Source organism: Oryctolagus cuniculus, chromosome 17 (genome assembly GCF_051225735.1).
Source record: "Oryctolagus cuniculus isolate XC-2025 breed Fujian yellow rabbit chromosome 17, ASM5122573v1, whole genome shotgun sequence".
NCBI lineage: Eukaryota > Metazoa > Chordata > Mammalia > Lagomorpha > Leporidae > Oryctolagus > Oryctolagus cuniculus.
In genome coordinates, this window is record NC_142883.1 from 16746953 (window position 1) to 16762305 (window position 15353).

At 49.2% G+C, this 15353-nt stretch overlaps 1 protein-coding gene across 3 annotated transcripts in view; it reads right to left on the bottom strand.

Moving 5' to 3' along the window:
* Nucleotides 1–4763: 4763 nt before the first annotated feature.
* The window catches only part of ITGB3 (integrin subunit beta 3), a 62819-nt gene continuing 52229 nt past the window's right edge, over nt 4764–15353 (bottom strand). The window contains 2 exon segments of one of the 3 annotated variants that reach the window (NM_001082066.1): nt 4769–6280; nt 8839–9005. In NM_001082066.1, the coding sequence (NP_001075535.1) occupies nt 6215–6280; nt 8839–9005 (233 nt within the window). In that variant the 3' untranslated portion in view covers nt 4769–6214. 3 annotated transcript variants of the gene reach the window in all.

A 15353-nucleotide genomic window follows, 5' to 3' on the forward strand; every position in this document is an offset into this window, starting at 1 on the left:
TGTGAATCACAGCGAATGTCACCAATTTCACCACGAAAGGACTCAGTCTATGTTCATGTGATCTTTACTTTTAACTACTTAATTGAAAGAGTGAAAGAGAGGGAAAGAGAATCTTCCATCTGCAGGTTCACTCCCCAAATAGCTGCAACAGCTGGGTCTGCATTAGGCTGAAGCCAGGGACTTCATAACGGTCTCCCACATGGGTGGCATGGGCCCAAGTACTTGGGCCATCTCCCGTTGCCTTCCAAGGTACGTTAGCGGGGAACTGGCCCAGAAGCAGCGCAGCCAGGACCTAAACCAGCACTCACAGCTTAACCTGCTGCACCACAGTGCCAGCTCACGTGATCCTCCTACAGTGTCATGCATTGTATTGTTTTTAAAAATGTATATAAAGTGGCCGGCGCCGCAGCTCACTAGGCTAATCCTCCGCCTTGCGGTGCAGGCACACCGGGTTCTAGTCCCGGTCGGGGCACCGGATTCTGTCCCGGTTGCCCCTCTTCCAGGCCAGCTCTCTGCTGTGGCCAGGGAGTGCAGTGGAGGATGGCCCAAGTTCTCGGGCCCTGCACTCCATGGGAGACCAGGAGAAGCACCTGGCTCCTGCCTTCAGATCAGCACGGTGCATCGGCCGCAGCGTGCCGGCCGTGGCGGCCATTGGAGGGTGAACCAACGGCAAAAAGGAAGACCTTTCTCTCTGTCTCTCTCTCTCACTGTCCATCTGCCTGTCAAAAAAAAAAAAAAGTATATAAAGCAAGGAACTTAAGACTCAAAGGCAAAGATTATGCTACAAAAGTTTTACAAAGTACTTCAATCCCATGCTGTCAGTGCTGAGTAAATTTTAAATAGCAAAAAGTGAAGTCACAAATTCTAAAGTCTCATTCTGGAATCTTATAGGATGATGTTAATAATTCAGACTTTAGGGCCGGCGCCGCAGCTCACTAGGCTAATCCTCCGCCTAGCGGCGCCGGCACACCGGGTTCTAGTCCCGGTCGGGGCGCCGGATTCTGTCCCGGTTGCCCCTCTTCCAGGCCAGCCCTCTGCTGTGGCCAGGGAGTGCAGTGGAGGATGACCCAGGTGCTTGGGCCCTGCACCCCATGGGAGACCAGGAAAAGCACCTGGCTCCTGGCTCCTGCCATCGGATCAGCGCGGTGCACCGGCCGCAGCGCGCCGGCCGCAGAGGCCATTGGAGGGTGAACCAACGGCAAAGGAAGACGTTTCTCTCTGTCTCTCTCTCTCACTGTCCACTCTGCCTGTCAAAAAAAAAAAAAAAAAAAAAATTCAGACTTTAATACCTAACTCCTGTGAATAAATTCTGTAAGAATATTTCCTTGCTTTCAACTTGATACTCATAAAAAGTTTTCTTAAGCCAAATATCCTGTTTTTCCCTCCATGGGCTGTAAGTATGAGAAACCCAAGGTCACTTGGAAAATGGATCAAAAGTAGATTTTCTACAATGAAAAGTTAGCAAGTGGAATTACTGTGACTCAGTTGCACTGCTCTGCACAGATGTATTCTGAATACAATGTCTAATTTCATAAATAAGGGGGGAGGTTTTCATTTGGAGTAGACAGAGGTTTGGTTTGCCGAATCTACCGCTAAGCTATGTCCTTAACTACACAGTAACCAAGTGAAGTTAAATTCCCAAGCCAGAGGACGCAGGTGACTCCAGTCGTTCTCAATCACAACCACGCAACAGAACAACCAGCAAGGCTTATTAAAGCACGGATTACTGGCCCACCGTGGGTCTTCTGATTTGCTAGTGAGGCACCAATAATGCCATTTCCATCAGTGACGGACCACTTATAGGATGATGGCCCCAAAAGACTACAATGAGCTGAAAAATTCCTATCACCCAATGACATCATAGCTGTTTAAAGCTGCAGTCCAACAGGTTACTCATGTGTTTGTGGTGATGCTGGTATAACCAAAGCTACCGTGCTGAAGTCGTAACATACTTGATAAAGACTTTTGATCATTATTTTAGAGTGTACTACATTTTAAGGTAACTGTGAAACAGTCTGCCGAGGTATGCTGGCGGCAGCCTCGTACATCTGTTCACTGTGCCTCTTGATGGCATCAAGGCCATGTCAGGTGGTCGATATACACCTTCTGGGGTCGTGGAAGTGCACTCTGGTGATCACACAATAACGCATTTCACAGAACGCAGTCCTGTCAGTAACACATGAGTGGAGTCCTGGGTGGAGCCTGTCCACCTTCATTTCTGACAAGTTTCCAGGTGATATTGACACTGCTGCTCCACTTTCCATTAAACCTTTCTTATACCCATTTATGCTTCCTACAAACAAAACCTAAATTACACGGACAGCCTGTTGAGACTGTACAAATTCCTAGTAGTCTAAATAAAACAGTCTTTAAAAAAATCAAATTCAGTGTTGTGATATAGCGGTAAAGCTGCCACCAGAAATGTCAGCATCCCATATAGGCAACAGTTCATGTCCTGACTGCTCCACGTCCAATCCAGATCCTTGCTAATGGTCTGGGGAAAGCAGTGGGATATGGCTCAAGTGTTCGGCCCCTGCCAATCACATGGGAGACCCAAAGAGGCTCATGACTTCAGCCTGGTCCAGTCCTGACCATTGTGGCCATAAGATCTCTCTCTCTCTCTCTCCCCATCTCTCCCCAACCACACTTAGTGTGTTATACTGACTTTCAAATAAATAAATCTTGAAAAAAATTTCAGGGCCAGCATTGTCGCATAGTGGGTAAAGCCACTGCCTGTGATGCCAGCACCTATATGGGTGCCAGTTTGCGTCCCAGCTGCTCCACTTCCAATCCAGCTCCCTGTTGATGGCCTGGGAAAAGCAACAGAAGATGGCCCAAGCGTTTGAGACCTTGCCACCCACATGAGAGACTTGGAGGAAGTTCCTGGCTCCTGGCTTCACCTTGGCGTAGCCCTGGCCAATGCAGCCATCTGGGGAGTGAACCAGCAGATGAAGATCTCTGCCTCTCCCTCTCTCTAACTCTGACTTTAAAAAAAAAAAAAAAAAACTCAAATTCTTAGAACAGGTACAGCCTAGTAATTGTGAAAATATTATGTAAAGAGAAACTCTGGATTCTGAAGCTAGCTTCAGTTCCTGTAGTGGTCATCATTCTGTTATATTTGAAAACATGTTTGTTCTAAACTAATGTTTTATAAAGCAATGACACTTATTCTTTTCACCCAAAAGAAACAGAAATAACACAGGAAGCACTGGGGAGCCAGCCATAGGTCAACTCTTTTTGGAAAGCACATTTAATTCACTGTTGCACAATTCAAACACAGAAGGTGGTTAGGAAGACAGGAAGGCACTGAGCCAATTTCAACCAAGAATAACAAAGACAAGTATCTTGAAATCATGGATGGCCTAGAAACATCTGAGAGGTAAAGAACTGCCTCAATATGACAACTTGTCAGGAATGTTCAGTTTCCCGTTGCTGTCCACAGACCCTGAGACTGGACATACAGTGTCTCCAAAGCAGCAGAGCACAGTCCACTGCACCGTGTTATCCAAGGCTGGGATGCTAGTCAGTTCCTCCTACGCCAGGCTGGCATCTGCTGCCCATGAGCATAGCCACAGTGAGCCCCACATGATGACAAACAGCACTGGTCTTCATGATCTATGAGCCTCATTCAAGCAGCTCAGAAAAGATCCCTCCTCATTCTTCCAGCCTTTGCATACACTTTCTCTCTCCTTCAATGGAGTTTTTTTGTTTTGTTTTGTTTTGTTGTTGTTGTTGTTTTTTGACAGGCAGAGTGGACAGTGAGAGAGAGAGAGACAGAAAGCAAGCTCTTCCTTCACCATTGGTTCACCCTCCAATGGCTGCCGCGGCCAGCGCACTGCGGCTGGCGCACCGCGCTGATCCGATGGCAGGAGCCAGGTGCTTCTCCTGGTCTCCCATGGGGTGCAGGGACCAAGCACTTGGGCCATCCTCCACTGCACTCCCGGGCAACAGCAGAGAGTTGGCTGGGGCAACTGAGACAGAAAATCCGGCGCCCGACCAGGACTAGAACCCGGTGTGCAGGCGCCACAAGGTGGAGGATTAGCCTAGTGAGCCGTGGCGCCAGCTTCATTGGAGTTTCACATAAGCCATCTTACAGAAAGAAAACGTCGCACTACTACTCCCATGAGCTCGGCCTCCTTAGCTGGAGGTTGAAGGTAGTTTCTAAACTTCCTGAATTTTCGATCATCCCTCCTCCCTGTTTATCCTTCTACCATATTCCCACCCTTGACAGTAGGAGGCAACGTGCAGGCAAGTCAGGGTTCAGTCATTTGCCTCCTTCTTAATTCCAAGTCTCATTCTCAGTGTTAACATGCGAATGGGCTACTTGCTAATTTGTCTTCCCTAATATGTGGATGCAAATGAGTGCTATGTGAATTAAGAAACAACAAGTGGAGCTGAGGTGCTACATCAGGAGATGTACCTGCTACCAAAAGTTGGAGAAGGGGTTCCAGGAGAGGACAGGATGTAAGACTGCTATTGAGAAAGGTGATATGGAATGACATCTGCTCTTGCCAAAGCCAGGTCTCTCTAATCTCCCAGCTTAAAAAGAAACTATTGTCAATATCCCACAGAAGCTTAACTGTATGTCTCCTGCCACGGTACGTCTCAGCATCTTAGCATGTTGACACTAAGAGAGATCTTCAAGACTGGCTGGTTCAACTCCATCTGCAAACTAGAAAACTGAGTCCTGGGGAGAAGAAAGTGATTTGCCTTCCTGAAGGTTAAAGCTGTGTTAGCTGCAACACAGAGGCCAGGACCCAGGGTTTTTGATCATCAGATCACCATTTATTGGTCTTTCCCCTTTCTTGGGGTGGCAGGGTGGTGATTTTTAACGTTGGGTGGATGGCAACACTAACGGAGCAATTGCTATTGTAGAGACAAAAGAAAAGTCCCTCCTCCTTAGGAAAGGTCCAGTGTGTCCGTAAATCCATGCCCATAGGCTTCTGGGAAGACAGAGCTCCTCACAGACCCAGCAACTGGGCAGTGACTTACTATGAGTGATGCTGAATGGGAGTGTCTGTATCCCTCCAAGTCTTCACGGCTGTTCAGGCTCTCCTTCTTTGTCATCAAATAAAATTGCAAAAATAATGCAAGTGTGTCTATGCACATGTTCCTTTCAGTTGTACAAACCTCATGTGGTTTCAGGTGCCCCAGTGAGAGAAACAAAATAAAACTGCACCATGGCCTCGCAGATTAAAAACTGAACTACAAGGAGGTTGTGCAGCCCCCGGGAGAAGTAGCCACAGCGATGCAGGGCTGGCCCTTCACTCCATCCTGGCGCTTACACCCAGCAGACGCACGGGAGGATTCCTTCACCAGACACCAGAGGTAGAAAATGCAATCACTCCCATCCATGGAGTAGCACACAGAGCTGAGGGGTGGGTGTGGCGGTGGTACCTTGGACCAAGGGCAGAGGCCTGAAGCGCAGGGCCAGACTGCTGGCTCTAATCACAGCGCTCTCCCTTGGAGGAAAAGCATTTGGTTGTGAGAGAAATCCCAGTACACAGCAAACATCTACGACGGGGGGCATGGAAGTAGGAGGTAAGGAGGTGGTGCTGGTCTGAGGGTGACACGCGTCTTCTAAACAAACCTCTAGGGTAGCGCTGCCCACAGGCAAACCCAAAGGGTTCTGACTATGCTGGCACTGCCCTCGGGCCATGTGTGAGCCCTGAGTGGCCCCGCTAGCTTCACTCTCACAGGTCAGAGAGTCAGGTGACAAGGACTCCCCTGACGACGGGACCAGCGTGAGGTGATGGCACCAGTCCCTCCCACCCTGGCTGCTGGGAGTCGGCTGAAGAAGCACAGGAACTCGGGGTGGGGCCCAGGCTGGGCATCCTTCCCTCTGCAACGAGAAGCCTCAGACCCGCCCATTTCTTCAGGGGAAGGGGCCCGGGGGGAATCTGGCGTCTCTCTGAGGTAATGAAGAACACCTGCTCAGCTCAGAACGCACCCTCAAGCTAAGCAGGCAGAATCCCTGCAGGCGGCACTCTGAGGACAAAAGCGGAGGGGCCGTGCTCACCTGACACGTCACAAGTTTTAAGTTACACATTTCCCCCACCCTCCCCACACATACACGCACACTCACACTGCACTCTCTCACGGACACACACCCAGAGACACCCCCCTACACACACAGCTGTCCTCCGTAAACTTGACAGCAGAAACACCCGCCATCCTGGCATGGTCTGAGCGATCGGAGGGTGTGGTCTGGTCACTAGGTACCCCGGTAGGTGATATTTGTGAAGGTGGACGTGGCCTCCTTATACAGCGGGTTGTTGGCCTGTGGAGAGAACAGAAGAATGCCTCAGCCCTTGCCTGCTTCATCTGAGAAGTTTGCCTGCGACACCTGCTCTGGAACACAGCATCAGGCAGCAGGGGAGTGCTCGCTGCACTCACAGGTGAGACGGGAGTGGACACAGAGGCGGGAGAAGTGGCATGCCATCCTGCCACTGTCTCCACCAGCTTAAATCCAGGCCAGCGCCTTCTGGAACTTCTGAAACATTCTCTGGTGCCGCTTTCCCCAGCCTCTCTCCCCTCCCCCACACTCTCTTCTGGCACTTCTCTCCTTTTTCCCCTATGGTGACAGCAGACAGGTATCGGTAAGAAAGCAATGAGGCAGGTGCTGGCCAGAACAGAGTATGGTTTTGTTCAGATAATTTGTTTTCATCTCATCTCTCTAAGAACTATCCACAAAACTTTCCCATTACCAGAGAAATGACCCTTACTAGGTTTCCCAAATTATTTCCTAGCAAAAAGCAACAAATTCCATAATGAGTAGTCCTCAACGGGAGCTTCAAGAAACCCAGCACATCCTTGTGTATCTCTGACGTGCAGGATGTGTTACACTGTCCTAAGAGAAATGTCTCAGTCTCATGGGATGGTTGGTTACAAAGCCCTGGGGTCACCATGCAAAGGGAAACAGACTTCCAGCCTAACCCTGGACATTTAGGAAGTCAGATAGCCAGCAAAGAAAAGTTACGTTGCAGAAGATGAGCTGAAAGAGAATAGAGCATAATTAAGCACATCCAGAAAGCTCCCAAGAAATGCTTCTTAGATTGGATTAAATCAGGATGTGCTGCAGGGGGCCAGACAGCAGTCTGATTTGGAGGCTCCCCTCTCATCACCTGAGGAAAAAGAAGCAAATGAGGTGGAATGAATGACATCTTGGCGCTGGTTTCTAACAGATCAGCCAAGAAAGGGACTCCTATGGTCACCTAACTCCCTCCTACAAATGGGCCGACCACTTCTCTGTGCCATTTCCTTATCTGTGCAGTGGGAACAAGAACCCTGCCCAGCACAGGGGGTTGTTCAGTGCGGGGACTTCAAAAAGGTTCATGGAAAAATGGAATTAAAAGCTAAGTTTATTTTGGTGCAAAATAATTTTTAATTCATGCATGGTTTTTCTCTTTTTCTTTTTTTTAAAGATTTATTCATATATGTGAAAGTCTGAGTTACATAGAGAGAGGAGAGGCAGAGAGAGAGGTCTTCCATCCGCTGGTTCACTCCCTAATTGGACGCAATGGCTGGAGCTGCGCCGATCTGAAGCCAGGAGCCAGGAGATTCTTCCGGGTCTTCCACGTGGGTGCAGGGGCCCAAGGACTTGGGCCATCTTCTACCACTTTCCCAGACTATAGCAGAGAGCTGGATTGGAAGTGGAGTGGCCAGGTCTCAAACCGGCGCCCAAATGGGATGCCGGCGCACCACAGCACAAGCCTCGCTCGGTTCTTCATATACACATTTCTGTGGACTTTTTGAAGACTCCACGTAGAGATAAGCTAATATGTAAAAAGTACTTGGGGGGCCAGCACTGTGGTACAGTGGGTAAAACCACCCCCTGTGGTGCCAGCATCCCATATGGGCACCGGTTTGAGACCCAGCTGCTCCACTTCTGATCCAGCTCTCTGCCGTGGCCTGGGAAAGCAGCAGAAGATGACCCAAGTCCTTGGGCCCCTGCACCTGTATGGGAGACCTGGAGGAAGCTCCTGGCTCCTGGCTTCAGATCGGCCCAGCTCTGGCCGTTGCGGCCATTTGGGGAGTGAACCAGCGGATGGAAGACCTCTCTCTGTCTGTGCCTCTCCTTCTCTCTGTGTGTAACTCTGACTTTCAAGTAAATAAATAAATCTTTAAAAAAAAAAAAAAGCATTTGGAAGCACTCCTGGCATGTGGTAAATCCTCAGTAAATGTCAACCATGAGGGGCTTTAACATGTTTGTGGCAACAGTGGACACTTGACGTGGCAGGTAGGGTGCTTATGTCCCATATCAGAAGGCCTGCGTTCCATACCTGCCTCCAGCTCCTGAATCCAACTTTCTGCTAGTGCGCACCCCGGGACACAGCAATGATGGCTCAAGTGATTCAGTTCCTGCCACCCATGTAGGAGACCTGAGTTGAGTTCCCACCTCCCAGTCTCTACTTAGCCCAGCCCTGGCTATTGCAGCATTTGGGGCTACCCCTCAAATAAATAAATACTTGTGAAATTTTTGCATGATTTTTTAATTCCATTTTTCCATGAATTTTTGTATACTAGTGTACACAACCATAACATATACTGGTGACGTCTGCCTCCATTGGAGAATAGGTTTCTCTTTCATTTTCCACAGTGTCAGAGCAGAGCTGCACCTGATCAGTCCTCAGTGACATGGCCTGTGGTTACTGTGTGGCATAGAGAATCAGGTTTGCAAGAAGGCTAAGGAGTCAACATCTCCCCTTTCCAGCACAGAGACCAACTGCTCAACGATGCTGCTGGCTGACCCTGACCCTGACTCTGACCCTTAGCACCTGCTGCCTCCGTCTGGGGATAAGGACTCAAGAAAACACCCAGCCCAGCCCAAACTCTTACGGTGTCCCATTTCGCTCTGGCTCGTTCTTCCTCAAATTTAGCAAACTCTTTCCGGTCATGGATGGTGATGAGGAGCTTCCAGATGAGCAGCAAGGCAAAGCCAATGAGCAAAATGGCCCCCATCACTGAAAGCAGGACCACCAGGATGTCAGGGCCCTTGGGACACTCTGTCAGGAAAGAACAGAGAGCAAGGGGCTGTGAATACTACAGGAGTCACTGGAACTGGCTATGAAGAAGGTCTCCTTACAGTGGTCTTGCTACTTCCTACTCACTGAATTCTTCATCTAGTGGAGGGGAAAGCACGTGATAATAAAGTCAACTGAACCTATGTCGCTGCAAAAATTAAAATAAAAATAAGAAAGGAAGGAGGAGGGGGGAGGGAAGAAGAGAATCTGGGAAGTGTCATTATGTTCTTAAAATTGTGCACATGGGTTACATGAAATCTGTTTCCTTAATATAAACAAATATTTTAAAATAGGCTCTCCTTGACCAAGTAATATAGACCGAGCATCCCTAATCCAAAAATCTTAAACCCAAAATGTTTTGAGTGTACATTATGCTCCAAAAACTTCAAATCTTAGAGAATATGTGATATTTGGATTAGGGATGATTAATCAGTAAAGTCTATGCAAATATTTCAAAATCCAAAAAACTCAGAAATCTGAAAAATTTCTGGTCCCATGCATTGTAGATAAGGGATATTCAATCTGTATTAGCAAGGTCTCTGAAGAAAACAAGAGGATCTTAAAAAATAACCATTTCTTTAAAAGGGGGAATCTCCAGGACAGCATCTACCTGTCCTGAGGGGTTCATCAGAATCTCAAACTGGGCATGCCTAGGCAGAATCCACCCCGCTCCACGTGGGACCACCCAAGTGTTTACTTCAAAAACTAACTGTAGGCACACGGAGTAATCAGAAGATTTCCCCCTAAACTTTCAGATTATTGTACCCTTAAAAAAAAAAAAAAAAAGATTTAGAAACACCAGAGGCCGTGCAGAAAAGCAGCGCCCTCTTCGGAGAGCGTCGTGCTGTTTTCTAGTTTGCCTGAGTCCTCCTCACTCCTTTCTCCCCTGAAGGCAGGCAAGGTGGTGGGACATGGCCCTGGGCTCCTGTGCACCCTGCAGCCAGCTCCCTGGGTTTGAATCTGGCTTACCACCAACTCTGCTACCTGACCTCTGCTAAGTTATTCAGCCTTCCTGTTCCTCCAACGTTAAAAGTAGCAGCATTGACTTTCAAACCTTTTTGTTACAGTGAATGACTAAGTTTACTGTATGTAAAGAACTCGAAACAGCACCCAACATAGGATGGATGCGGGATGAAAACCAGCCACCAGTGTTCCTGGTGCTGCTCTCTCTGCCAGCTGTTTTCACTAACTCACTCGTCTACGTAACCCTCACGGTCACTTGTGTCCATTACCTGGTTCAGATACTGACACTCCTGGGGCTGTCAACCTAATGCCCTTTCCAGCATCCTTAGAGACCAGGAGGCCTGCCAGCCAAGACAATATTGTGGGTCCTTCCTCAAGACATGTAGTTATCTAAACTCCCAACTCTGTTGAAAGCCGCCTTCCTGCTGGAGCCTGGTCAACAACCACACACACAGCAGGCATATGTCACCCCGCTGAGGGTCAGGCTGGGTGTGCCCTGCAGGGCTCTGCTTCCCATAAACCTCCAGTGACAGGCAAGTGACCTCACTCTGGTAACCGCAGTGTTAGGAAACCAGGTGTTTGTATATATGGGGATTGATGAGCCTGGAAAGGAAGTCACCCCCACAGCCCACCACAGTCTCCCACCTGCTTCTCTAAACATACACACTGTGCTGACCACACACTACACAAAAACAACCACCACCACAAACCCTCCAAATTACAACCTGTCTGTAATGAAAGGAGCGCCTGGACAGAGGGTGTGAGGAACCGGGGGGTGTGCTCCCGGCAATGAAGGGCCCTAGCTCCTCTGGGGAAAATGATTATGAATTCTCTAGGAGACTGGGGTAGGGAAACCTTCCACCTAATTGAAATCTCTTCAATTCTGCCGGTTAGCATGATCAGGACAGGTAGACCCCAGGAGGTCTTCACAGGAAAATAATCTGTTAACTATCTGCCCTGAAAGAGGTAAGTGGAAGGCTCCCTAAAGCAGAAGACAAGGCCAGGCAGTCTCTGGAGAACTCGCTCAGCCACAGCAGTGGACCCATGATGAGTGGCCCAAGGTCAGGGTTGATTTAGCACAAAATAAGTATAAGGAGCCCAGATAAATTTGTATTCAGATAAACAACAAATTACTTTTTAATGTAAGTATCTACCATGTGTTGCATGGAACATACTATATTTTATCTGGCAACCCCACCTAGAAGTGATGAAGCCATAGGCCAAGAGCCCATTCCATGTTGGCCAATGCTAAACCCTTCTGCAACGCTCTCTTGGCTGCCCTACAGTGGCTCAGCGCTTCAGTGGGGAGCAGCTGCAAGAGCAGGAGTTAGAGAAGAGAAAGGGAACATTTTCCCTCTGCACTCCGGGGCCCCAGCTCTGCATTCTACAAAAGCCAGGGTTCCCAGAAATGGCTGGGGCGGGAAAGAGCAAGGCAACAAGACAGGACCTGTGACCCTTTGGTCTGGGAGCCCCTCTCCCGAGGCAGAGGAAGGCTCTGCAGGCAGTGAGCCGCACTGTCGCATGGCAGTGGATGGTTATTTGTGCCATCCCAGGTATCAACACCTTGGTTACCCACAACCTCAGGCAATAGAATCCGTTCTTAAGATAGCAGCCGAGTGATTCCAGTCAGGGATAGGACAGGAGCACCACTAAGGATCACTGTAGTAGGAAATGAAGTAATTAGACCCCAAAGCAAAGGCATAATGCCCATCTGAAGTAAGAAGGAACAAATGTGCAGACAGGTACGGTGTGGAAAAACCTGCACAGGCGTTCATATGGGAGGTGGGAAGTGTGAGGAAGCCGTGGTCAGGACAATCCACATCCACTCCCCACAGGATCCCTTCCACCCTTCTCCACTTCCGTTTCTCCTGGAGTCACTAACTTAAATTAAGGAGATGCCATTTCTTATAAAGGGAGGGAACTCCAGGAAGGGCTATGAGCAATATCCCAGAATAGAGCACCCGCTCACCTCCACTTGACAGTGTGGCTCACTGCCTGCAGAGCCTTCCTCTGCCTCGGGAGAGGGGCTCCCAGATCAAAGGGTCACAGGTCCTGTCTTGTTGCCTTGCTCTTTCCTGCCCCAGCCATTTCTGGGAACCCTGGCTTTTGTAGAATGCAGAGGTGAGGCAACAACACCCTGGGCGGCACAGGTGTGGCAGCCCTTTTTAAGGAAGTGTGATGGGAGATGGTTCTCCTAGGCTTTCCCGCTCCCCTTATCCCACCATCACCCACCTCCTTCCCCAAGCAGCCGAAGCTCTCCCAGTGGATACCAAGATGTACATAAGCCCTCTTGTCCACCAGGAAACATCAGTCCTAGTAATTCATATGAACCCGCTTATTAAATATCTTCTTTTAGGGGACTAAGTATGAATATAGATCAACAGATAAGACAGACATGGTTCCTGCATTCATGGAGTTTATGATCAATGGAGCCAATGATTAAAGAAGGAATTTAATACCAGAGTGACGAAGGCTCTTCTAAGGAAAGCATAGATGCTATGAGAATTGTACAGAAGCACCAAATCTAGTCATCACTGTTGAGGCCGGAGAAGGTCTGAGAAGGTTCCTCAGGGCAAGCAATGTGTCTGAAGCACAGGTGCTCACATGCTGGGTGTATCCCAACTACTAGTGAAGAACACAGGCATATACGCTCGTGAAAGCAGGGAAGGGCTCAGGATTTGAGATTTTTTTTAAGACCTAGAGAAACAGAGAAAGAGGCACTTCCCACCTGCTAGTTTACTCCCCAAATGCCCAGACCAAGGCCAGGAGCCCAGCATCCAATCCAGGCCCCTCATGTGGGTAGCAGAGACCCAATTATATAAGCTACCACCTGCTGCCCCCCGGGGTCTGCATTAGCAGGAAGCTGGAATCAGGGGCTGGACTCTGGACTCAAACCCCGGCACTCTGATATGGGATGCAATGACTTACCCATAATGTGTCCTAATGCCTGCCTAGGGCTCCAGATTTTTTAAATAGAATATAACAAGCATAGTGAAGTTTGAGAACCACTGCTTTGAAGCACAGATGAGCAGACTACAGCCCATGAACCAAATGTATCTGCTACCTGTCTTTGCAATTACAGACATGCCCATTCATTTATGTATTGTCTACTGCTGCTTTCCTGCTACAATGGCAGAGCTGAGTAGCCTGAGAAAGACCACATGACTTACAAAGCCTAAAATATTTAACATCTGGTCTTTCTAGAAAACATTTTCTGGCTCCTTGTCTAAAAGATGGCTTGAAGAAACTCTCACAGCCTGCAAATGTCAAGAAAACAGCCCATTCAGCCTTCCCCTTCAGACACTATTCCTTCATTCCTGTAAGTTCTTGTCCATCACATGGCCCTTCCCCCTGTAGTGTCATCATTGATTTACGTGCCCATCTTTATCCATGACCTCTGAGGACCAGGTCTGCCTGGCTGTCATATTCTCAGCATGCCGTGTAGCATCTGGTGTACATTAAGCCCTCAAAAATATTCTCTCATTGCTCATATCTTAATCTGTTGTGTATGGGACAGGAACAGGCTATGGTGTGGGTATGGTTTTAATGCATCTCCCAAGGCTTCAAGGGCCAGAAGCTTGGTCCCTAGTGTGGCAATACTGAGGCAGGTAAGCATTTAAGAGGCAGAGCTCAATGCAAGGTAACTAGGTCACTGGGGGCACCATCCCCAGGATGGATTAATATGGTTGGTTCTGTGGGTTGTTATAAAAAGAGCAAGCCTGGCCCTGAGCCTCCTTGCTTCCAGTCTCACCGTGTGACTGCTCTCCGTCTTGCACATGCTCCCCCCATGATGCAGTTGCCCACTGCAGCCCAGGAGGACTCAACCTTGGACACAACCATGAGTCAAATAAGCCTCTTTCCTTCTCACATTACCCAGCCTCAGGAATCTTGTTCTGGCCACAGAAAGCAGATGGCGACAGAAAGCTATGAGGATGGTAAGGGGAAGCAAACAAATTTAGAGTGTTGGGTGGTGACAAAGCTGCAGCTGGTCTGTGTGTGATGGGATGGGCTCCGCCTGCTCCAGAGGACGTGCAGAGCAAGCCCTGACTCTTCAGGACAACCCTGAGTCAGTGTCTCAAACCCACTGCTACCTCCTGCAGTGAGGCTGGTAAGAGCAATGCCTCCGAGCACCTGGCCTTCCTCTGGAGCAGCAGGCTGGTTGCTCCTGGCAACTGTCTCACTGCAGTAGCACAGATGACGTGCACTGTAAAGTCCTGGAATTTAAATTCCTTACTTCTTGGACATTATTGCCTAAAAAATACTTAGGGTATATTTTGTTCCTTGATGAAATTCATACCTACCTTCCTTCTCTCCCTACCCACCTGTCGCTCCCCGTCTTCGTGGAGGAACGACACAGGACCCTGCGCTGTTCTTTCGTCTGCTCGGCCCTCCCCGGGTTTGCTGCTGGTTCTTCCCGGGTTGGCTACTATCCCTTCCACCTCCGTGGAAGGGCAGTTCCCCCTGGCCGCATTCCCCACTTCCGCAGGGGAGCGGCACACCGCCGGCCGGTTCTCTCGGGGGCTGCACGGGTTCCCTTAGATGTTCCCCATAGATGTTCCTGGTGAATGCCGTCTCTCTCCTCCTTTATAGTCCTCCTCCGCCAATCCTAACTCGGCTGCCCACACGCCGAGTACGCTGCTCTCCTCCAATCAGGAGCAAGTCCTACAGTTTATTAGCTGAACTGGAGGCAGCTGTGTAGAAGCTGTTTACTTCTCTCCCAGCGCCATATTGTGGGAGAGCAGATGCATAGAATAAGTCTTAATTCCAGTAACTTAGTCCAGTCCGGATTGCTCCCCACAGATCCCCCTTTCTTTTTATTTTTTGGCGTTGATACGCGCCTGTCTTCGGTGTCCCGCGGCACACACTCTGCTCTACTTGCTAGAGTTGCCACAGGTTCTTACAAGTCCTATCAATCAGGCAAACCGAATCCGGGTCCTCTCTTCGCCATTGTGAGGAGGTTTTTAGGCGCTGATACATGCCTGTGTTCGGTGCCCTGCAGCGCATGCTCTGCTCTGCCTGCAGGGGCTTACAAGCCCTAACAATCAGGCAAACCGAATCCAAGCCTTCTCATTGCCATATTGTGGGGGAGACTTATTAGTGTTGGTTCGTGCCTATCTTCGGTGACCTGCGGCGCATAAGCTGCTAGCCGCCGCAGGTGCTCATCGCCTCACTAATCGGGCAGACCGAATCCAAGCTTTCTCATTGCCATGTTGAGGGGAGGCCTTTCTATTTCTCTATTTCTCTATCTCCGGGCATTCCTATTTCTCTCATTTTACTTCTAAACTGTTTCTCTTATCCCTGCGGCTTCCCGGCGGCGCTCGCCCCGAGGCTGCTTCTCGGCACCTCGCCCCGCGGCAGCTTCACGGC